This window comes from Vigna unguiculata, chromosome 9 (assembly GCF_037176805.1).
Source record: "Vigna unguiculata cultivar grain cowpea cultivar isolate G323 ecotype 2 chromosome 9, ASM3717680v1, whole genome shotgun sequence".
Classification (NCBI taxonomy): Eukaryota; Viridiplantae; Streptophyta; class Magnoliopsida; order Fabales; family Fabaceae; genus Vigna; species Vigna unguiculata.
The window spans coordinates 9,853,661-9,879,919 of record NC_140800.1 but is presented as its reverse complement, the minus strand read 5'-3'; the positions used below and the strand labels follow the sequence as shown (position 1 = coordinate 9,879,919).

General features: G+C 30.2%; 1 protein-coding gene across 1 annotated transcript; it reads right to left on the bottom strand.

The window, feature by feature from the left end:
* Nucleotides 1-443: 443 nt before the first annotated feature.
* LOC114164704 (GDSL esterase/lipase At5g45910-like) lies at nt 444-2,183 on the bottom strand. Its single transcript, XM_028049449.2, has 5 exons — nt 1,913-2,183; nt 1,582-1,800; nt 1,339-1,484; nt 955-1,228; nt 444-859 (listed from the first exon to the last, which is right to left on the bottom strand). Exons 1-5 carry the CDS (start codon nt 2,145-2,147, stop codon nt 621-623), a joined length of 1,113 nt encoding a protein of 370 aa, XP_027905250.1. The 5' UTR covers nt 2,148-2,183; the 3' UTR covers nt 444-620.
* Nucleotides 2,184-26,259: the final 24,076 nt, after the last annotated feature.

The following is a 26,259-nucleotide window of genomic DNA, read 5'->3' as shown; positions in this document are numbered from 1 at the left end:
CTGCTTAATAATGCTCATAATACACTTAGTTCTCTTAATCAATGTTGCAACATGCCAAGATAATATAAGCCACAATAGGCCAAAATGATCGAAGTCATTACAGGTCCAGATGGTTTTATATATATATATATATATATATATATATATATATATATATATATATATATAAAAGAAATGTTCATGACTATTTCCAAATTATAGTAACCATCAAAATTATTATTTATTGTAATTATTAGAAGTAGTCAATTATTTTTATGATAATAATCGCTATACAAATGAAGATCAGTCACTCTTAATCTCTAAAATGAAACTATGATGTAATGAAAACGGTAAAGGAAGTAATCAAGTTTTAATTCGTAGTACGTTGATGACATAGTCAGATTTTAATAAGTAGCCATTGTACGTGACTTTAAAAGAAAAAACAAAGTAATTTAAGATGGGAGTTTAAGAAAACAACCGTTTATTTCTCTAGTGAAAATAAACATGTCCATCATATCATAGGACTTTTATTGTATAATACAATAGTAATGTTCTACCATATTTTCTATGTGTGACTTATTATATGCATACTAAAGATAGAATCAAATGCTATCTTCATTAATGTTTGCTTTGTGCTATCTTCATTCCTTTGGAATCTTGAATGGAGGAGTTTTGAGAGCAGGAGTAGCATAAGGGCCCTCGAGAAGTCCTTGAGCTACTGCTCTATAACCTGCTTCAGTCATATGAAATCCATCCCAACTTATGTGTTTGGAAGGTTCTTCACAAATTACTGAATCACCAAATCCACAAAATTCTTTAAGATTGTATCTTCCACCCTTTCCACAACATACTTTGAAGGTGTCAGGTTTACCCTTAAAGCCTGCATTACATAAATTAATAGCAAAGTTATAGCAACAACCTTGTAAAACTATTTATTAATCATCTAAAGAAAAGAAAAATCAAAGCACAACTTACCATATTGTTCTGGGGTTTCATATAAGCGTCTAGCTGCACTATAATAATTAAAATATGTTATGTTAACATGCGTGTTCTTGTGTCTCAAATCGTCTATGGCTGTTTTTAGTTGGTCATTAAAGTACTTGATGGCAGCATTGTAATTTCTCAAACACCCAAATTCGTCATAATCTTCTGTTTTATTACTATTCACCTCATTCAAAACATAACTATTGCACCCAATTGGAAAGTTCCCTGGAACCACTAGTTGAACCGCTCCTTCTTCAATTAGTTTCTGCAAAACAGAAATAGAAACCGAAGTCAAGTTACTCTAATCAATCACATTTCAAATGAAGTTTAATTAAACTATTGTAATTAATTTAAGATAAATTTGATACAACATACAGAAATCATAGTGGAAATTTCTTGAACAATATGTGGAACAAACTCCCGAATTTCTGTAAGATTTTTGTGTGGGATGATTGCATTAATGTCATTCCCACCAATCTCACCAACTAGAACCAATGCGTTTTTAAAGAAAGTGGCACAATCTGTGATAAAAGGGAATAACATTGTGAGTAATTATATGGAGAAACAAAAAACAAAAATGTTGTTGAAACATTATGAAAAGAGGAGATATGATGAAACCTTCTTTGCCTGTACAAAGGGAAGGCTTAAGCTTTTGAAACCACTCAAATTGAGTAGTCAATGAATAAGCAGCTAAGGGTACATCGAGTCCTCTTTGATCAAAAAAGCTTTTATTGTTTGCAGTTGAACCAGAATATGCAAAATTTACTCCTTGCTTAACATGTTGCCCTTTAGTTAAATTTAGATAGGCTGGCAACACTGGTAACCCATATGCTTTGACTAAAATGAAAATGATCATAAGTTAATAAGAATGTGTGTGATTGGTAGTAAAATATATTGTGTATGACTTTTATTGAAGTCATATTTTGAAGAGAAAAGAGAGTATAAATACCTATAAAATCTATTATCAATCTTCCATCTGACAGACGCCCTGCAGGATGTTTAAAATATGTGGAACCATAAGGACTATTAGCAGCAAATGGTTCCTTAGTTGCAGAATTTCCTGTATCACTTAAAGAGTCACCAAAATTTATGATGGTTCTATAAGGAAATTGATTGTTGTCTGAAACAACATTTTCAACAAAACCACAAGCAACAATTATGCTAAAGAGAATCACGATCTTCATAATTTTCTTTTCAATTTGTATAAGAAAATTTGGATGTAATTGTGTGTGTTTAGAGATCGGAATGTTGAGTTATATATGTTGCATCAACCACATTTTTTTTTTCTTATATTTGTCATTTCTATTTTGGTAATGGTTATAATTATCATGGTTCTTAAAATAGAGAATTAATTGTAATCTAACATGTCTATTAACCAACACGTACACGAGTTTGTGTCTTCGTACTATTTCTAGTTGTTGTTTTGACTTTTTCCATATAGCTATGATCCACACAATTAAATCTCTTCAAAATTTTCTATAGTTGTAAATACAAATTGCAAAACTTTGTATACATACAAATATGACAATTGTTTTCTTTTTGTACTAAACGATTTTTAGTGATTCTATTTTTGATATAATAATAATAAGAATAATATTATAATAATAATAATAATAATACATTTTTTAATAAAAAAATATCACGATGATATATATATTAATAAGCTTTATCATATATGTTTTTTATATTTATGAAATATGTATATATTTATTAAATGGTGACTTATGCAATAATGTGCTTTAGAGTAAATATGATTTTTTTATAATATATTCATTCAGATTTTGATTGTAAGAAAATATAAATGCAAATTAAGAAAATTTCTACAAATATGATGTTCTCTCCGAATTTGGACGTAATGCTTTCAATATTAAAATAGATTTTCAATAGTCAGGTTATTAGCTAAGATGGTTGATTGTCGAGTTTTTGGTGAAGGTTGAGGAGAGATTTACTTAAAGAAGATTATCCAATTTAAGTCATTAAGAATTTTAAAGATATTGTAGAGCATGTATGAGTATAATAATGAATGAGATAATTGAGTGAATACTCCTTGTGAATGAAATTGTATTTATAGGCTTTTGAACCATTGAATAAAAGTTGGAAAGATAATCAAAAGAAGTATGTGATACAGCTAGTTATCATGTACTTGCAAAATATGTCATTATCACACACACACATTAGAGTAGAGTTGATAGCTCTAATGGTTTATTGTTAAGTTGTTGATGGAGGTCGAGGAAAGATCTATATGTTGAAAATTCTTTAATACTCAAGTTAATAAAAACTTTACCTTATATTTGCATAAAACATTTCAATAATGTTGAGAAATTGAAATGTATTGTATTTGAATTGCTTGTATTCAAATTTCCTTCATTTTCTAAATAACTTGTTTGGACAAAGAAATTAAAATACCTTACAATTAAATTTCTTGTTTGGATCAAACAATTGAATTTCTTGTGAGATAAAATTTTATTTTAACCCTATTTATTTTAGGCTTAATAATGTTTTGAATTCATGATAAAATTGGAAACGATCTCCACGACCCAGATGGGCAAAGCCGACTCGATTATCCAGTCCAACCTGATATGTCCAAGTCATTGGTAAGACTTGGCCTCACTAGGTTGTTGGGCCCGCCAGACCCATCTAGGTTGTTGGGCCCGCCAAACCCATCTAGGTTGTTGGGCCTGTTTGTCTCAATAGGCCCACTCGACCAGTTTGAGTTGTTGGGTCGATCAGTACCGTCCAGGTCATCAGGATAGTTAGGCTCGTCTAAGTTGTCTAGCTCATCGAGCCCGTTTAGGTCGTTAGGCAATCGGGCTTGCCTAGGTCATCCGATCATTTGAACCCATATAGGTCGTCAAGTCGGTCGAGGCTATCAAGGTCGTTAGGCCCGTGTAGTTGGTCGAGCCGATAGGCCTATCTAGGTCTTTGAGTCGGTCAATGGGTTAGTGGGTCGATCAGGCTCGTTTGAGTTGTCAGGCCGGTCGGGCCTGTCTGGGTTGTCTGGCTGATCGGGCCTGTACGAGTCGTTGGGTCTACCTAACATGTCTAGGTCTTCGAGCTCGTGTGACGCTTCTAGGTCGTCCTGCCCACCTAGCCTTTGTGGGTTGTCGGGCCAACCCGACCTTTTAGGGTCATCAGGCCTGCCCGATATATCTTGGTCGTCTGATCCGTCTTGGTCGTCAAGCCTGCCAGATTCGTTTGGGTCATCGAGCCCGTTTGGCCATTTGGGTAATCGGGCCTGCCTTACCCGTTTGTGTCGTCGAGCCTGGCCGACTTGTTTGTGTTGTCGGGCCCGTTCGACCCATTTCTATTGTCGGGCCTACCTAGTACGTTTGGGTCTTCGGACCCGCTCGACCCGTTTGTATCGTCGGGCCAGCTCAGTTTGTCTAGGTCGTCAAGCGCACCCGACTTGTTTGGCTCGTCGTCTGAGAGTCTAGAGTGTGAGGTTGAGTGAGAAGAATTTCAAATTCCACCTATTTTGAGGATATTTGAATTTCTACTAATTTAACTAATTGAAATACTTCCAAAAAATGCTTGCATTTTAAATGCTTTTTAATTTCTCTATCCAAACAAAACATTTCATTACAAAAAAATCTAAATTCTTAAAAAAAATAATTACTTCATCAAAATACTCCATCCAAACACACCATTAATGAAATTGTAGAATATATGGGTATAAATAGTGAATGAGAGAATTGAACCAATACTTCATATAGCATGCATATGCTATGCATTTGTATGCTTCAATCCATAAATAAAAAACGAAAAGATAATCAAAATAAGCATGGGATATTGTTGGTTATTAAGACAAATAAATTCTTGAATATAACAATTAGCGTGTACTCCACATTCATTTACACCCCACTAGAAAAAAAACTTGATTAAATTACCTATATATTACCATTTAATTATGTGTAAGAAATTTTATGTGAAAGTATAGGTACAATTATTTTTATAGTAAGTTATGCACCAAAATACACAAAAACATCGAGTTAAAACATGTACAAAAATATAGGAACATACCATATTTCTTGTTATTTTTCTCGTGAGAGGTTTGAGACAAGGATTAGTAAAAGAAACCATCAACTAATCCTTTCAATATTAACAAGTTTCTTCCAATTTATATGTTTTAAAGGATCTCAACCAAAAGACTTCCAAAAATTGTTTATGCATTGAAATTATGTGGCTCACATTTTCTGCAACATTTCTCATTTTCGTAGTGTTTGTTACGGATGGTCCTCATTTTGACCGAATGTTTAAAATGGTTCTCATTTTCGCAATTCGTGTTTTATTTGATCCTTTTTTGTGACGCCGTTTAAATGAGTAACGAACCACTGTACAGGTGGCATTATTTGTATTACATTGCATTGGAGTGTGTTACGTGTACTGTACAGGTGTGGTAATTAACGTTAACTTTTCAATTTGGGGGAAATTTTGTAATTAGGTATTTTGAACGGTGCAATTAGGGCTTGAGTTCGATTGCAGTCGCTTTCTTCATTGTTGGAGGTGATTTCTTCATCTTCGACTTTCTTGAGCTCAGATTTGCAGAGGAAGCAACTAATACTTTCCATTTGTTCGATTCATTTCAATTTTCCAGTTAATCATCATCAACAAGGTAAGTGGGTTTAGGGTTTTCTGAGTTGTGTTTGCTCGTGGGTTAGGGTTTTCGTAATTGTATTTTGGGGTTTGTTTGTGCTTGGATTGTTGTGATGTTCTGCATGGTTTCTAAATTACTTCCATGATTTTGTGTAGTTTGTGTATGTAGGTGGGGTTCGGTGGGATATTATTTTAGTTGGTTTGTTTGTCGATTGTCGGTGTTGATAATGGTCCCCATTACAATAACAACACAAGTGAACCTTATTACTAATTGCAGCCTCTTCTCAGCAACCTTCAATGACTTCTCCAAATCATTAATCTGCCTCATTTATGTCATGATGATGACATCCCTTTCATAACATCTTCTTCACACCACCAATTGAAAAAGTTGCAGCCCACATTATTGGAACCACCACTCTGTAAATCAATAAACCAAAAACTAAAACCAATTTATTATTAACACAAAAATGAAAAGAGATTGTACACTTAATCTCACCCTGTAATTGGGACAACCCCAAAATTTTCTACCAATATTCTTTGGAGTTCTTGCCATCCTCAAAGTTGTCATCTTTTTGCAGCTACAAATCGGAGTTAATCCATTTCTCGTTGAACCACCAACATTGCACGAACTGCTACAACATGGTTGCCTCCAACGATTACAACCAGAGGTAAAAGAAGAAGATTGGGATTGTGACATACCTATATAATGGGATTGCATGGAGAAGAAGATTGGGAATGGAGGAACAAGATTGTCAAAACTCACCAACTGCCCAAACATTCCTTACCAAAATCCTAGCTCACCTATTTATCCCCAAATATCTAATTATCACACCTGTATAGTACACGCAACACACCCTAATGCAACGTAATACAAACAGTGTCACTTGTACAGTGTTTCGTTACTGATTTAAACGGTGTCACAGAAAAAGACCAAATTAAACACGAATTGCGAAAATGAGAACCATTTTAAACATTCGGTAAAAATGAGGACCATCTGCAACAAACACTATGAAAATGAGGATCATCCGCAACAAACACTACGAAAATGAGGACCAAAAAGGTATTTAAGCCTATAATCAAAAACGAAAAAGAAAAACTTAGAATTCTTGACGATAATGAGAGATTAAGAATGATTAACTAAGAGTGACTTGTATATACTTAATTTGTAATAATTGTTTGCAATAATAATAATAATAATAGAACCCTTTAAAAAAAATTAAATTTAATACTTCCTGAAAATTGGAATGAACTCATATAATAACTTCATGTCTTCATGCTAAATCTTAATAGGATAGACTTTTTTTAAACAATGGCTTTGGTAATATGGTAGAAGTGGGATTTAAGCCTAACTTAAACCCACAAAACCAACTTGTAAAATGAGTTTTATACCTCACTCATATATTATGAAATTATCTTATTTCTAATCGATGTGGGACTTCCAATACTCTATGCATCTTCTCCTTATAAAGTCCTTGTAAAGTTTACGTATTGATTACTTCAATAATTTTTTATGAAAGCATTATAGAATGTTAAAGACCTAAATTATTGATAGTCATCGTTCTTATGACTCTTCACTTGTACTAAAACAACACAATCACATGCAACTCAAAAGTTTATCGTAACCTCTTCTTCCATTAATTCGTACATACAAAAAAAAATCCAATTTCTAATCAAAAAATAGTATTTCAAATCAAGTTTAATTAAATTATACAAATTTAAGTTTATAAATTTAATTCAACATTTAACATATAAAGGTGATGTTGATGATTACCTCGGAATATATGGGACAATTGCGTTGGTGATATTACCAGCAATATCATACACCATGAACTACAAACTTTAAAGTAAATATCACATTCTGTCATAAAGAAAAAATAACGTTAGTTGTGTTGGATAAAAGTTCAAATATTTTGTAAAAATATTATTAAAGAAGTTTTAGTAAAATCTTCTTTGCTTTTACAAAGGGAGAATTCAAGTTAAACCAATGCCGTTAAATTCTCAATCAACTGAATTAAAATATGAAAAATTTACTTATTTCTCAAATTCTTATACTTCGACGAGAGAGAATAAAAATACGTACAAAATCTACAACTAGTCATCGATTTAACATGTTTAAAGTAAATTGAATCAAATGTACTATTGTTAGACAAAACTGAATGGTAACTAATAACGACATTTCCAATGTATTTATAGAAATACCAAGTTCAAAGTGACTTAAAATGGAAGAGAAGAATAGGTGTTTGAAACAGCATTTTAAAACCAGCAAAAGTAAATACAATTTTAAAGAAAATAAGATTTTCGTTATATTATTTTTGACTAAAATAAGTAATTTTATGTATAATTACATGTTTTGGGCTATTAGAATTGAATGCTTTACTAGCATTTATACCCGTGCAACGCACGCACACGGAATTTTAAAAGTTTAAAATTAGAATATATTTATTAAATTAATTTAAAATTATAAAAGGATAATTAAATTTAATAGAAATATTTTATTTTATAAAATTAAATAATTATTTTTTAATTATTTTTATCATAAAAATGTATTTAAGTTATTTTATATTTTTTTAACAAAATATATTGTATATAATTATTTTAAATAATATATTAAGAATGAGTTAATTAAAATTAAGAAATAAATTTAATTTTAAATAATTTATTGAGTAGAGAATGTAGGAAAATATAATAGTAGATTACCTTATAATAAAAATGATGAACAATATAAAAATTGTTGAGTAGACCTAATAAATATAAAAAATTAGATGATACAAAAAATGAGAATGGTAGGCGATATAAAACTACAAATAATGATAGACCGTGCATATAAATGTAAATAATATATTCTTTGAAGAAAATACAAATGTTAGACGATGTAAGGCCCACTTTTTTCTGTCCTTAATGTTTAAGGGTCTAGCCTTATCTGTTGGACCTAAGGTCGGCCCATAGGATACTCAAGACCCCTTAGAGCCACTTGTTTCCCTTCATTCTGCATTCACTTTACAAACAGCCCCTTACTCAACCTCCTTCTTCTCTCTTTTCAGAGCTTTGCTAGGGTTTGAGCTAGTTCCTCCGTTAGGTAATTGAACTCTACTCCCGAGTAAGTAGAACTTTAGACCCTTATTCCTTTTATGTTTCCCATTCTGTTTGGAAACTCTATTTTCCACTTGGAACTCAGCTGGAATCTTAGTTTCGTTCTCCTTGGTTGTTTTTCTAGTTCCGCAAGCTGCCACGTTTAGTAGTGCTCTTTTCGAGTGTTTGTGCAGTTTTGCTAGCGTTTTCCAAGTAAGGGAAGTTAGGGTTTTTCGCATTTTTGAAATATGTTGTTGTTTGACTTCTGTTTCATTATTAAAATGCTTGATTGACGTTATGCTTGCATGAGATTGAACTGGATGTGACCTTGTACTATTTTTCTTGGCTTGTATGCGCGAACAATGGAGAAACCTGATATTCTCACCCAAGCGAGCAAGTCTCACCTAAGCGAGAGTACCAAAAACCCTCACAGGTTTTAGCTCGCATTGTCGCTCAGGCGACGAGCTCCCATTTTGAGCGAGAATTCATCTCGCTTAAGCGAGGAGGTCTCGCCTAAGCGAGAAAATGTGAAAACCTCGTTGTTCCACTACTCGAGCTCTCGCCCATGCGAAAGGAGCCCGCCTGAGCGTGAGAACCTCTCTCGCCTGAGCGAGTGCTTCCAACCTGAGCGAGAACTGTGCAGGAACGTGCTTAAGTGTTGTTTTCTTCTCTATTTTTGGTTGATGGTCACATGATTGACTGGATTACCCTATTTTAAGCATGAAGTGTGTGAATATGCATGTATTAAATGATTTATGGGCTGAAATTGATGAGTTTGGTATGAATATGCGTATGAAACATGATTGGGTTGTTGGTTGTTTATTGGCATGAGATTGGTATACATGATAAATCTATGGTTGGTTGGTGAGACATGGCTATGGTATGGGTTGGACGTAATTTCATGAACCTCTTGGTGAGACCTCATGGTGGTGTCGTATGTGATGGACGTAATTTCATGAACCTCTTGGTGAGATCTCATGGTGGTGCCTTATGTGATGGACGTAATTTTACGAACCTCTTAGTAAGGTTTTGTGGTGGTGTCTTAGTGTATATAATTAGGTAAGGATTCAAGTAAGGATTGCATCCTGAAACTCTAAAGAGTCAGTTAGTCTCACGTAGAGCGGACTGACTCAAGTGGTGAGAGTAGCAGGAGGCCCTAGTCTTTGGTAGGATAATGACCTTAGATGTTTGAAGGCTAACCTTGTGCGTGATAGGGTGAAACCCATTGGCAATGGCTTTGCAAAGCAGTAGAGGCCACCACAAGTGCAAGCATCCAGTGAATCTAACGGATTATATGTATCTGGATAAATTGGGTCTCAGAGTCTTGTTGTTTACTATCACATGCTTGATTGATTTTATATGTTCTTGACTTTTAAATTGTATGCTTAATTGTATGATAAAACCTTTTTACTCTAGCTTACCCTTCTTGCTTGTGTTTGTCTTCTTGTGTGGTTTTCCTTTTTGCAATGATCACCAAATCCCTTGGTGTGAGTAGATATGAAAACTCCTGGTGATCGTAGTGACGGAGGAAATGTTGCAGCTTAGTTGGGCAGGGATTGGTGTTAGGCTCACTATTGAGCCCATGTTTGAAGAGTTTTTATTGTTTTGTAATCCCTTGCTTACGAGCAAGTTTTTGGACATTTGTTGAACCTTTTAATTCTGTTCATAACATCTTGGTGTGCCTAGTTTTTCTTCTAGTATATTCATGGATAATTGTAATGCTTGACGCTTAAACTCCATGGCATTGCTCTTTATATTATATTGTATGTGATATTTCATTTAATTAAGTTTATATATTAAACGGGATGTTACAGACGATGTAAACAAAATATAAATAGTAAATGATCAAAAAATTACAAAATGTAGACCATGCAAAAAAAATATAAAGAGTATGTTGGTAGGGGGAGTTAATTCACCTATGAATGAAGCATGGTTTTGATGATGTCTGCTGGATTAGGGTAGAACATAGACTTGGTCTAGTTAGGTCATGTATTAGGCTAGTAGTTTATCTTTATCAGTTGTATGTTAGGCCTGCTTTGAGCTACATTGGACCATTACACTCTTGCTGGTGCAAACATGAATGGCTAGCTGTTTAACTAATAGATTAGTTGTGAGTATGGCACTAAGGAAGTGAAAATATGCTCACGAAAATCGATTAGGTAAACTGTTAATCAATTAAACAACAACAGAAAACTCTGTATAAAAGCTGGTTTTAAAATTTGTTTTGGGGTCTGGAGAAAATTGAAAATCACACAGTTTTCCTTCTGAGAGAGAGCCTTCTAAGAGTCATTGAACATTCTGGAAGATCATTCAAGTGCAAATCCAAGAAGATTGAGAGTTGATTCTACCATGATGGGTCTTGCTTGAATCAAGGAGCATATTGTCAAATCTGCACAACATAGGTGTATTTGTTTCTTGATTCTGTTTATTGTATTTCTGATTATAGTGCTTCAGTGTGTGAAGTGTAGGCCTAGGTGCAATTGCGTGGATGCATTGCCCCTAGGGGGAGTTCTTGATTGGCAAATCAAGTTCTTGGGATTTAGGGTCTAGAATTATATAGGTGTGCTTGTAATTCTTGGATCCTATCTGTGTTAGTGGAATCCTCCTAAGTGAGTTACTTAGGATAAGACTGGATGTAGATTCATCTTGAATTGAACCAGTATAAATTGTTATGTTTTGTTTCTTTCTCTTCTCTCATAATCTTTCTTGATTGAGTTAAAACAATCCATTAACCCAGAACTGTGAAATTGATTAATTGAGCTTTAAAACCTAAATATTTATTCAAGATTCATCTTAATTCAGATAAAAGCCTATTAATCAATTCATATCCCTTTGTGGTTAAGATAATTAGACAGATCTATTTTTAACAATTGGCACCAGAGCTGGTTAATCGCACGATAATCGATTAGAAAGATCCTGATATGTCTAATACATCTCAAACATTTGCTGAAGGGGCATCCATCAACAGGCCACCTCTATTTGCTGGTGAAAACTACCCTTTTTGGAAAATTAGAATGAAATTTTTTCTTGAATCAGTGGACAAAGGGGTATGGGATGCTATGGTGAATGGACCTTTTAAACCAATTAAGATAGTGGAAGGAAAAACTGTTCTTAAAGAGTTCTCACATTGGACTCTTGATGAAAATAAGAGGGCACACTATGATGTTAGAGCCAAAAATATTATATCTTATGCACTAACTTTGGATGAATTTTACAGGGTATCCGTGTGTGAATCAGCCAAAGAAATGTGGGATGTCTTGGAAGTAACTCATGAGGGCACGAATGAAGTTAAAAGGGCAAGGAAGAACACTCTCATTCAAGAGTATGAGATGTTCAGGATGAAGTCTGGAGAAAGCATTTGTGATGTGCAGAAAAGATTTACACATATAGTAAATCACCTCCTAGCTCTTGGCAAGACTTTTGACAAAGAGGAACTCAATATAAAAATTTTGAAGAGCTTAAATAGGACATGGCAGCCCAAAGTCACTGCAATTTCAGAATCCAGAGATCTCATTACCATGAACATAGCCACACTCTTTGGGAAACTAAGGGAACATGAACTAGAGCTTGGAAGACTCAAGGAAGAAGAGGATGGAGAAAAGAGGTACACAATAGCCTTGAAGAGTGCTGTAAAATCTGCAACACAAATGAAGAAAGCAGAATCTGCAGATGACTCTAATGATGATTATAACTTTGATAGTGAAGCTTTGAGACTAATGGTAAAGGGGTTCTCAAAATTTCTAAAGTATAAGAACAAAACTAACAGTAATTCTGTAGAAATTAAAAGATCCTCTAGGAAGCAAGAAAAACATGTTCCAACCTGCTATGAGTGTGGAAAAATGGGACACATCAAACCTGAATGCCTTGTCCTCAAGCTGAAGCAAAAACTAGAAGAGAAAGGTGAAGACAAGCACAAGAAGAAAAGGAAAGCTTACAACAGTGACTTCAACTCATCTAGTGAATCTGATGGAAGCATTGAGGAAGAGACCAACCTCTGTCTTATGGCTGGAATAGGCTCTTCTAAGAGCAATGTGAGTAGTTTCAACTCTAATGATGATGAAAATAACTATTATGAATTACTTGATGCTTTTAATGAATTGCATAAGGAAGCCACAAAATTACAAAAGTCAAATAATAAGCGTAGAGGAGAAATTAAATGGCTTGAAGGTAGAGTAAAGCAACTAGAAGAGGAAAATGAAAATATGATAACAAGTTTTGAAAAACTAGAGAAATCTAAGAAACACTCTAGGTCCAAAGATGACATAGGCTCTCCCCAATGTGAAAAATGCCCAGGACAGCTAGAAAAGATGGATTACCTAATGAAAACTCTCTTAAAATTCACTTTAGGAAGATCAAACCTTGATGCAGTGTTAGGATCTCAAAGGAGTGTGCTTAATAAAGAGGGAATAGGTTACAGTAGCAAATCTAATCCATTAGGCACCATAAATTTTCTAAATATGAGTAAACCAACATCTGTCATTTGCTCCTACTGTTCTGAACTTGGTCATGCATCAAATTCCTGCTATTTTAAAAATTGTGGGGTTCCTAAAGGAGAGTACAAATGGGTACCTAAAGGAACACCTCAAACCACTAACATGAAAGGACTTAAGTTCAATTGGGTACCTGCATCTTCTCTTTAATCTTTGTTTCAGGTGTGTCTTGATGCAAGGAAAATAATGTAGCTTCTATATAATGGATGCTCAAGACACATGAAAGGAGATGTGAAGAACTTCTGCAGGATATCTTACAAAGCCAATTGATGGTCATGTTACAAGAGGTGATAATAACAAAGGTCAAATTTTAGGCATTGCCAAGGTGAAAAGTTCCTCTTCTATTGTGATCAAGTATAATTGTTGGTTGAAGTACTCCTATATTTTAAATTTACCGCATGTTTGTTCACTAAAAAGGAAGTAAAATGTGCATTTTTTCATATTTCTGCATAAATTAATCCATTAGGTAATTCTCTAATGGATTATCGTTTTTTCTGCTATGGCTAATTTGTTTCTGAACACTACATAATTCATTAGATTAGTCATCTGCTAGTATTGTAATCCTTAACTGCCTGTATGCACTTTGATATTCCTGCTGTTGGATCTGTTTATCCATCCCATTGGTCTTGGTTTCTATTTGCTCTATACTTCCATAAATTTCTGCACTACTAATTTAAACTAATATTGCAATTGCGTGGATGCATTGCCCCTAGGGGGAGTTCTTGATTGGCAAATCAAGTTCTTGGGATTTAGGGTCTAGAATTATATAGGTGTGTGCTTGTAATTCTTGGATCCTATTTGTGTTAGTGAAATCCTTCTAAGTGAGTTACTTAGGAGAAGACTGAATGTAGATTCATCTTGAATCGAACCAGTATAAATTGTTATGTTTTGTTTCTTTCTCTTCTCTCATAATCTTTCTTGATTGAGTTAAAACAGTCCATTAACCCAGAACTGTGAAATTGATTAATTGACCTTTAAAACCTAAAGATTTATTCAAGATTCATCTTAAATCAGATAAAAGTCTATTAATCAATTCAGATTCCTTTGTGGTTAAGATAATTAGACAGATCTGTTTTTAACAGAGTATACTCTACAAAAAAAGTTAGATATCTAGTGGACTCATCTATTGGAGTAATTCTTCCATAGTTTTTTTTTATTTATTTTGAATTTCAAATTTAAATTTTCTTACCATATTTTTATTGTTTTTTTTAATGTTTCGAATTTCAAATTCAAACTTTATTAATTCATATTTTGAATTTCAAATTTTGTAATATGTAACTTAATTCAAACTTCATTAGCGATTTTTATATCTTTAAAAGTTTTAAAAATTTATATTTTTTATTTTATAATAATACATTGATATCTATATCATAAAAATTATTTTTTAAATTTTTGTTTAAACTTTTGTGAAATTTCAAAAATATGTGAAAATTGTTCAAAAATATTTAAAAATTCATTAAAAAAGCTTTAATGTTTTACAATATTTTTAGATGCTGAATTTTAAATTTAATCTTTCATATCATTTTTTTCCAATTTTTGCTATTTTAAATTTTAAATTTTAAATTTGTTACCATATGTTTTAAATTTTAAATTTTCTGCACTGTTAACAATATAAATGTTAATTAAAAAAATCATTACTATTTTGTATAATTTAAATTTCAAATTGTAACTTAATTTTTAAAATCATTATAAAGATATAACTTATCTCTTTTTTTCTCTATTTAATAATAAAAAAGTGATTCTATAATAATATTTAAAAAATAAAATAAATAGACAAAAATCAATCGGAATATCTATAATTTAAATAGAAAATTATATATATATATATATATATATATATATATATATACTATTTATTTATGGTCATATTTGATTTTATATATAATCTAATACAAAATAAATCATTTTAATAAGATAATAAATTTTTATAACTATAAGTATCATATTTATATATTAAATTAGATCTATTTTTTATTTATTTGGCAAAGTTTGAATTTTATTTTTGTTTTGACTTTGAATTTCAAATTAAAATTTTGTTGTTGTTATAAAATAAAGGTAATAAGAGAGACAAAGGAGAGGAAGAATAGAGAATGAGAGAGTAGGGAGCAACTTCTGTTTTTATGTGTGTCTAATTACTGATAGGACGAGTCCTATTTATAGGTACAATATGGTAACCCAGAAAGGATATAAAATCAAATAGTAAATACAAAATATTACATCATAAAGAGTAATGAATAATATGATTATCAATCATATGAGTAATTGTATAAATCAATGGACGACCATTAATTCATAACACTCCCCCTTGGGTGTCCATTGATAAAAGAATGTGCCTCGTTAAAACCTTACTAGGAAAAACCCTTTGGGATAAAAACCTAGTGAAGGAAAAAGAGTACATCATTCTATATAATATTGTTCTTTGCATCTTCTAATTTCTCCCCCTCATGTAAACTTACATCATTAAGATGGCGGAGTCCAATCCTATGAACCAATTGCTCAAAAGTTCTCCTTGGCAAAGACTTTGTAAATAAATCTGCTAGATTTTCACATGAGCGAATCTTTTGGATCTCTACATCACCATTTCTTTGAAGATCATGAGTGAAAAAGAATTTTGGAAGAATATGTTTTGTTCTGTCTCCTTTAATATATCCTTCTTTCAATTGAGCAATGCATGCACTATTGTCTTCATATATCGTTGTTGGTTTCATTTTTCCCAAGGATAAACCACAAGTTTGTCGCACATGTTGAATTATAGACCTTAACCAAACGCATTCACGACTTGCCTCATGTAATGCTAAAATTTCTGCATGATTTGACGATGTTGCTGTTATTGTTTGTTTCACAGATCGCCATGAAATCGCTGTGCCACCACATGTGAACAAATATCCTGTTTGTGATCGACCATTATGAGGATCTGATAAATAACCTGCATCTGCATAACCCATTAGATCTAATTTTGAATCATTTGGGTAAAACAAGCCCATATTCATAGTGCCTTTAAGGTAACGGAGTATTTGTTTTACTCCATTCCAATGTCTTCTTGTAGGTGAAGAACTATATCTTGCTAACAAATTTACAGCAAATGCTATATCGGGTCGAGTATAATTAGCAAGATACATTAGTGCTCCTATAGCACTAAGATATGGTACTTCAGGACCAAGTAGTTCTTCATCTTTTTCTTGAGGTCTAAAAGGGTCTTTATCAACATCTAATGACCTCACCACCATTGGAGTGCATAGTGAATGTGATTTGTCCATATAGAACTTTTTAAGCACTTTCGTTATATAAGCTTCTTGATGTACAAGAACACCTTTGTTTAAATACTCAATTTGTAATCCCAAACAAAACTTTGTCCTTCCAAGATCCTTCATCTCAAATTCTTTCTTTAAACAATCAATTGCCTTTGTGAGCTCATTAGGAGTTCCAACTATGTTTATGTCATCTACATAAACAGCAATTATGGCAAATTCATTCTCGGATCTTTTCATATAAATACAAGGACAAATAGGGTCATTTTTATACCCTTCCTTTAATAAGTACTCACTTAGACGGTTATACCACATACGTCCTGATTGTTTCAATCCATAAAGGGACTTATTCAATTTTATTGAATAATCCTTTTTAGAATTTGCTTTGTTGGGCACATTAAATCCTTCAGGGAGTTTCATATAAATATCATTTTCCAAAGAGCCATACAAATAGGCTGTAACAACATCCATGAGGTGCAGATTCAAACCTTCTTGTGCAACAAGGCTAATTAAATATCTAAATGTTGTTGCATCCAATACTGGAGAATATGTCTCCTCAAAATCAATACCAGGTCTTTGTGAAAAACCTTGAGCAACTAACCGTGCTTTGTATCTAACAATTTCACCATTCTCATTTCGTTTTTGTACAAAAACCCATCTGTACCCAATAGGTTTTACACCCTCAGGTGTGCGAACTACAGGTCCAAAAACCTTTCGTTTAGCAAGCGAATCTAATTCTGCTTGGATTGCATCTTTCCATTTTGGCCAATCATTTCTTTGCCGACAATCTTCAATTGTCATTGGTTCTTGATCATCATTGTCACTTATGACATCCTTTGCTACATTATATGCAAAAACCTCGTCAATATTGACTTTATTTCGATTCCATATTTTATGATTCATGACATAATTTATTGAGATCTCATCATTTTCAACAATTTCAGGTACCTGAGGTTCTTCTGGAACCGAATCATTGATTATGTCAAAAGAATCTTTTGGGACTTTTACCCCCTCGATTAGGCCATCTTGCCTTTTTTCCCTTTTTCTCACACGAGGATTTTTATCTTTGGAACCCAAAGGCCTACCACGCTTTAGGCGTGTTTGAGATTCATTTGCTATATTAGATTGTCCAACAGGAATATCAATTCTGATTGGAGTATTAGCAGCGGGTATATGCGACTTAGTTACCCTTTTTGTGTCAGTAAAAGCATCTGGTAATTGGTTGGCCAATTTTTGTAAATGAATTATCCGTTGAACTTCTAGTTCACACTCTTTTGTACGAGGATCAAGATGAGATAATGATAATTCATTCCAACCAATATCTTTTTCCAGTTTCTTTCTTTCTCCCCCTAACGTTGGAAAAATTGATTCATCAAAATGACTATCAGCAAATCGAGCTGTAAATAAGTCACCTGTTGATGGTTCAAGATATTTTATTATCGATGGAGAATCATATCCAACATATATTCCCAAACGTCTTTGAGGACCCATCATAGTCCTTTTTGGTGGGGAAATTGGGACATATACAGCACACCCAAAAATTCTTAAATGAGAAATATTTGGTTGTTGACCAAAAACCAACTGTAAAGGAGAGTATTTGTGATAACTTGTTGGTCTGATGCGAATCAATACTGCAGCATGCAGAATTGCATATCCCCAAGTAGTCATTGGAAGATTAGCTTTCATAAGTAAAGGTCGTGCAATCAATTTTAGACGTTTTATCAATGATTCTGCAAGTCCATTTTGAGTATGAACATGTGCTACTGGATGTTCAACTTCAATTCCAATTGACATACAATACTCATTAAAAGCATGAGATGTAAATTCACCAGCATTATCAAGACGAATTTTCTTAATTGGATAATCTGGGAAGTGGGCTCTTAACTTGATCAATTGTGCTAATAACTTAGCAAATGCTTGATTTCGAGTTGATAGTAAACAAATATGTGACCATCTAGTGGACGCATCAATTAATACCATGAAATATCTAAATGATCCACATGGTGGGTGTATTGGACCACAAATATCACCTTGTATTCGTTCTAAAAATGAGATTGACTCATTTCTAATTTTTTCTGGTGATGGTCTTATTATCAATTTTCCCTGCGAACATGCAGTACATGAGAAATCATTGGACTGAAGAAGCTTTTGACTTTTAAGTGGATGTCCACATGAGTTTTCAGCTATTTTTCGCATCATGATATATCCAGGATGACCCAACCGATCATGCCAAACAAGAAATTCATTCTTATTTGTAAGCTTCTGGCTTACAATAACATGCGTCTCAATCGCATTAATATATGTGTAGTACAAGCCATAAGAGAAGGCTGATAATTTCTCCAATACACATTTTTTATTTGACTCAATTTGAGTGATATAAAGATATTCAACATCTCCTTCATTATTTGTCTCAATATGATATCCATTTAGACGAATATCCTTGAAACTTAATAAGTTTCTATTGAACTTAGGAGAATAAAATGCATTTTTAATATGCAATCTTGTACCTCTTGGCAGAAGTACTGTAGCTCTTCCAGAGCCTTCAATTATATTTGTAGTACCAGAAATAGTACTAACATTGACTTCTCGCATTACCAAAGTAGAGAAAAATTTATTACTCTTGAGAATTGTATGAGTTGTTGCACTATCAGCAAGGCACAGATCCTCATCATTGGTGTTAATGCCAATATTCATTCTTCATATAAACATAAATATCAATATTAGAGATTACTTTGTAAGAGGAGAGAAAGAAAAAAAATAAAATAAAATAGAGGATTTTATTCATAAAAACATAAAAACTTGTACATATAAAAGCAACATGAATTAAATATAAAACATTGTCTTAAAAATTAATCATAAAATAAAACTATTTTCTAACACTCCCATCACCAATAAGGTGATCAATGCTTCCATCGGGTTTAGAAAAGAAATCACCAATATCAAGATGAGTAGTATCCATATGACCATAATCAGAATCACCATCTTCATAAGCAAAGTGTGTTTCTACATTCTTCTTTTTAAGTGATTCTTGGTAGAGTTCAACAAGATGCTTTGGTGTATAACAGGCACGGGTCCAATGACCTTTACTACCACAACGGTAACATATATTTTCAGCCTTTTTGCCATTATTTTCACCCCTTTCTTTTTCCTTTTTCGCATTCTTGTTCCACTTCTGTTGATGAAGTTTCTCTTTGAAAATTTCCTTTATAACCATGTCCACGACCATGATTAATAGCACGACCACGACCACGACCATGGCTACGACCACGGCCAAAATTACGACCACGATTATTATTATGGTCTTGACCTCGTCCATGATTATATGGATCAGATGTTGCTGCATTCACTTCTGGGAATGGAGCAGAACCAGTTGGTCGGGCCTCATGATTTTTCATCAAGAGCTCATTATTTTGTTCAGCCACAAGAAGGCATGAAATCAATTCATAATATTGATTGCTCCATTCACTTCTGGGAATGGAGCAGATTAGGCGGATCTCATGATTTTTCATCAAAAGCTTTATTGCTTTGTCCAGCCAGCCATGCATAGGCATGAAATAAATTCACAATATTTGTGAAGTCTCTTTTCACAATATTTTTGTTATGAGCAAATTAGTTGCTTTATTTCTTTATTTAATGGTATCCCAATATCCATTGCATCTAAATATATTTCAACATTTAAAATCCAATATAAGGAATTCTTCCTTACAATATCAAGGGTCACAAATCCAAATTTTGCAACGTTTCGCGTGTTTAAAACTAACACATAAAATAATAATATTAATAATAATCATCATCATCAAAATAATAATATTAATAATAATCATCGTCATAATAAAAATATTATGACAGAGAATTTTGCAACGTTTCGCGTGTTTAAAACTAGCACATAAAATATTAATATAATCAAATTTCATGTATGAAATTATTAAAATCAAATAATAATAATAATAATAATAATAATATGACAGAGAAAAATAAATCAAACAATTATCATTACACAAAAAAAAGAAAATGAGATAAAGTTTGTGAATGAGAAAAAGATTAGAAAGAACCTCGGTTAAGGAATATAGAGCGTTGTTCTTAGGGAGAAAAAAAAAAATATGCCTTCACGCTCAGTTGGATAACCCTCGTGCTGATAACGTGTTATAAAATAAAGGTAATAAGAGAGACAAAGGAGAGGAAGAATAGAGAATGAGAGAGTAGGGAGCAACTTCTGTTTTTATGTGTGTCTAATTACTGATAGGACGAGTCCTATTTATAGGTACAATATGGTAACCCAGAAAGGATATAAAATCAAATAGTAAATACAAAATATTACATCATAAAGAGTAATGAATAATATGATTATCAATCATATGAGTAATTGTATAAATCAATGGACGACCATTAATTCATAACAGTTGTCATATTTTTATAGTTTTTTACGATTTTGAATTTCAAATTCAAATTTTATTATCATTTATTTTAAATTTCAAATTTAACAATATGTATTTTTATTAGAAAATAAATATTGAAATTAAAATCGTTAGTGATTTTTATATATTTAAATGTTTTAAGAATTTATAATTTTCGCTTTGTAATAATACACTTATGTATACATTATCAAAATTCTTTTTTAAATTAATGTTTAAGTTTTTTTAAAAGTGAAAAATACGTGACAGTTGTTCAAAAACAATAAAAAAAGGTTTAATTTTGATGAATTAAAGTTTCAAAAGTCAGTTAGCACCTCTGAAAAAGTAATAAAACAATTTAACATATTGCATCCTTTGCAGAAACTTACTTCCAAATGTTTAGGGAGAAAGTAATAAAAAAGAACTTACTTAAGAAGATGGTTTACAATGAACATAAAGACCGAGAAACGAAAAATATAATATTATTAATAAGAAAGAAAAATAAAAGAATGCGTGTTTATCCAATTAATACATAGGAAAAGGAAAAGTGTATTGAAATGTATCGTAATGTGGATTTAACTGTAAGAGAAGTTATTCAAATTTGTAACAGAGGTCTCTATCTAATTCAATTTAAATATTAATATTAATATAAATAAGTACAAATATTATTTTAAAAATTATTTATTAACATTAATATTTTTTATGTCATCTCTACATTAGTTTGTTTCAAGTGTGAATATTTAACTACATATTATTAATATTTTGAACATTTTAATATTAATTCCTTTCTATTTTAAAAATAAATTTATATCAATAAACTTTTAATATTAATATTATTATTAAAAATTGTGAAAGAAGTTAATCAACATTCAAGTTTAATATTAATATTATTAATTCTTCTGAAAATACAAATGTTAGTCTGTGCACAAAAATATAAATATTAAACAATTTAAAAGTACAAATGATAGACCATGAAAAAAATATATAAAAAGTAAATTTGTCTAGTGGTAGAGTTGTCATATTTTAGCATAAATTCATATTTCAAACTCTTATTTATAAATTTTGCTATAAAATAAGGAACTGTTAATTGTATAAATAACTTAATAAGTTCATTTGGTTAAAAATACAATTGCATTAAATACATTAAATATTTATTTTGAATCTAGCAATGATGTCATTATTCAATTATCTATTTATTATGAATTATAATATATTACTATATTAGTGCTAATATGTTATTATTTATTTTTGAATATTATTATGAATTATAATATATTATTATATTATTAACAACCATTAAAGCTTTTGAATTCTTTATTTTTAAGATTTTTCTCTCAAATACTATATTATTTATTTATTGTTTTATAGCATATATTTAATTTTGTTATTTTTAATTGTAATTATTCATGTATTGTCATTAGATATATTAAAATAATTCATTGAAAAGAGTTAACTCTTTTACATTTTTTTTATTTTCAATTTTAAATTCAAACTTAAGTAGATATTTTTATAACTTATTGAAATTTCATATTTAAAATTCAAACATTATTACTTATATGTATTTCATATTTCAAATTTCAAATTTTACCATATGAATCTTAATCTTGAAATAATATTGAAATTGAAATGGTAAGTATTTTCTTGTCTATAAAAGTTTAAAACATTTATAATTTTTATTTTTTACATTATATTTTAATTTTTATTGTTATGTTAATATTGTTATGTTATTTTATAATTACATTGGTATTAAATATTATTATATTTTATAATAATTATTATTCGTATGATGAAATTTTTTGAACTTTGAAATTTCTATAATTTTTATCAGAAACATTAAAAATATTTATTAAAAAGACTTTAATATGTTTTATATTTTAAATGTTAAATTTAATTTTGTTTACCGTCTTTTACAATTTCAGATTTTAAATTCAAACTTTCAGATTTATTTTGTATACTACAAGAAATTTCTCACTTTCTAAAAAAATTTCGCGTTCTAAACGTATCTCATGATAGTATATGAATTATTTATACCGTTTGATACATTTTCGCTTCAATGTTAACTCAAATATTATCATAGAAATGTGTTTGAAATGTTAAATAAACTTAACAAAATTTAGTTAGAAATACTAAATTCACACATTTATAAAAATGAATGACTAAATTGGTCAAACGTTTCAAAAAAAGACTAGTTACAAATTTTACTGAAAGTTGAGGGAAAAAAATGTATTTAACCTTCTTTTGCACTCATTCATTCATTCTTTTGCACTCTATCCCCATTTAAGCTTATAAAAAAAATGAATTTAATATGAAAATTTATAATTTATAAAATACATCACCCAAGGTTTAAGCTTATAAAAAAATGACTTTAGTATAGAAATATATAATTTATAATTTATAAAATACATCACCCAAGTACAATTTATAAAAGTTTTTAACCAAACATTACAATGCTAATGAAGCCTATTCTAGACAAATATAAAGGACACTAAAAAACTTCATCCCATATGGAAGTCTAAAACTACGTATTGTATAATAATATTTTTTTACGTGATAATTTATGGAAATTTGTTTCATATATAAACATTGAACCATATATTATTAATAAAAATTTTAATATTTATTCATTTTTATTTTAAAAATGAATTTATAATAATAAAATATTAATATTAATATTAAAATTTAAATTTGTGAGAAAATTTAATAAACATTCAATATTAATATTAATATTATTAGTTTCTTTGAAAATGTAAAATGGTGCAAAAAAAAATAATATAAATAGTAGAATAGACTCCTCTAATGAACTCACATAATACAGTTGTTATGTTTTAGCACAAATCTATATTTCAAACTTTCATTTATAAACTTTGTTTTAAAATAACAAATGGTAAATAGTATAATTAGCTTAATAATTAACTTTGATTGAAAATACAATTACATTAAATAAATTGAAAAGGATACGACTTTTTAATATTTAATTTATTTTTAACTTATTTATTATTTATTTATTATTTTACACCATATTTTAATTATTATTATTACTATATTAGGGCTAATGTTACTATATTATTATTATTATTATTATTATAACATATTATTATATTATTAAGAACCATCAAAGTTTTTGAATTTTCAAGATTTTATTTTGAAATACTATATTTCTTATTTATTATTTTATATCATACATTTAATTTTTATTATTTTTTAATTATATTAATGTATTTTCATTAAAATATTTTAATTTATCAATTTTCAGATTTTGTTTGTATCTTAAACACAAACTATTTTCATAGGTTAAGAATATCTTAAAGGTGTTTATATATATTAAAACAATCCATTAAAAGAGCCTTTACTTTTTTTTACAATTATTTTTAAATTCAAATTCAAATTTTTATAGCTTTTTTGAAATTTTGAATTTAAAAAATATTGTTAATATATATATATATATATTTCAAATTTCAATCTTGACAATACATGGATCTTAATTTTGGAATAAGATTGAAGTTGAAATGGTTAATTGTTTTCCTATATTTAAAAGCTTAAAAAAATTATAATTTTTTTAACTTATATTCTAATTATTATTATTATTATTATTATTATTATTATTATTATTATGATATTTTATATTTACAATGTTATTAAATAGTATTATATTTTATAACATATTATATATTTATAAATCATCAAATTTTTTGAATTTATATATTTTTTATTAGAAATATTAAAAATGTTTATTAAAAAAAAACTTTTTGTATATTTCTTTTTTGGGTCTTGCTAACCATTGTCTTTAGGACACTGGTTAAGGATAATTAATATGCATCAAATTTTGTAAAAGTTCATTCTTAATTGTAATATTAAATAAAATCATAAAATCTGACATGATAACCATTAATACAATTTTATTTTATTTAAAGAACAAAAATACCCATAAGTATTGCAGTTGAGCTTAATATTTTATTTAATATTGACAAATAAAAGTTAAAAAATAATTCAATGATAAAATAATTATATTTTAATATTGTTAAAAATTAAAATATAATTAAACATAAAAAATTTAAATGAACAGAAGAACAAACAAAGAATGATATAAACGTTTAAAAAGCTAAAAAAAAACAATTAAAGTATCAATTTGAGACTTCATTGAATTTTCTCCTTTGACTTCTCGATAACCTTTTGCCACATCATGTTAGCTTAACCAAATCTCAAGAAACAAACAATATTTTAATACCTAAAATTATTAATTATAAATACATAAAGATAATAAGATAAAAAAAATTAATTATCTAAAAATTAATTATTTTGTATCAGAATTATTGCTTAAAAATTTTAAAACATAGTTTTTGTTATGAAATAAAGTGAATAACATAGAGAATGACGAGAGATAATAGAGGAGAGAATAACAAGAGAGAATAGAGAATGAGAGAATAGGGAGCAACTCATATGTATCTTATTATTGATAGGAAGAGTCCTATTTATAGATACAATATGTAATCCATAAAGGAAACAAATCAACTTAGTTAATACAAATATCTACCATAAAGAGTAATGAATCATATGAGTAAATGTATCAAATCAATGGACAATCATTAATTCATAACACTCCACCTTGAGTGTCCATTGATAAAGAATGTGTCTCATTAAAACCTTACTAGGAAAAACCCTTTGGGATAAAAAAACCTAGTGAAGGAAAAAGAGTACAACATTCTGTATTCTTTAATACAATATTGTTTATCACATATTCTATTTCTCCCCCTCATGTAAACTTACATCATTAAGGTGACAGAGTCCGAATTTGTGAGTCATTTGCTCAAAAGTTTTTCTTGGCAAAAACTTTACAAATAGACTTGTCATATTTTCAGATGAACGAATTTTTGGATATCTATATCATCCTTTCAATTGAACAATATACTATTATCTTCATATATGGTTGTTGATTCCATCTTTCTCGGGGATAGTCACAAGTTTCTTGCACATGTTAAATTATAAACCTTAACCAAACATATTCACAACTTTCCTCGTAATTTTGTATGATTAGACGATGTTGCTACTATCGTTCGTTTCATATACCTTAATGAAACCATTGTGCTACCACATTTGAACAAACATCTTGTTTGTGATCAACCATTGTGACATTGTAAGAATATGTAAAATAACATGCATATCCATAACCCATTGGTCTGAATTTGAATCATTTGGATGGAATATATTCGTAGTACCCTTAAAGTAACGAAGTATATGTTTTACTCTAAACCATTTTCTTCTTGTAGTTGAAGAACTATATCTTGCTTAACAAATTTATAGCAAATGCAATATTAGATCGAGTATAATTCGCAAGATACATTAGTGTTTCTATGACACTAAGATATGGTGCTTCTAGACCAAAAATATTTTCATCATTTTCTTGAGGTCTAAGAAGAGTCTTTATCAACATCTAACGACCTCACAACTATTGGAGTGCATAATGAACATGACTTGTCCATTTAGAACATTTTAAGCACCTTAATCATA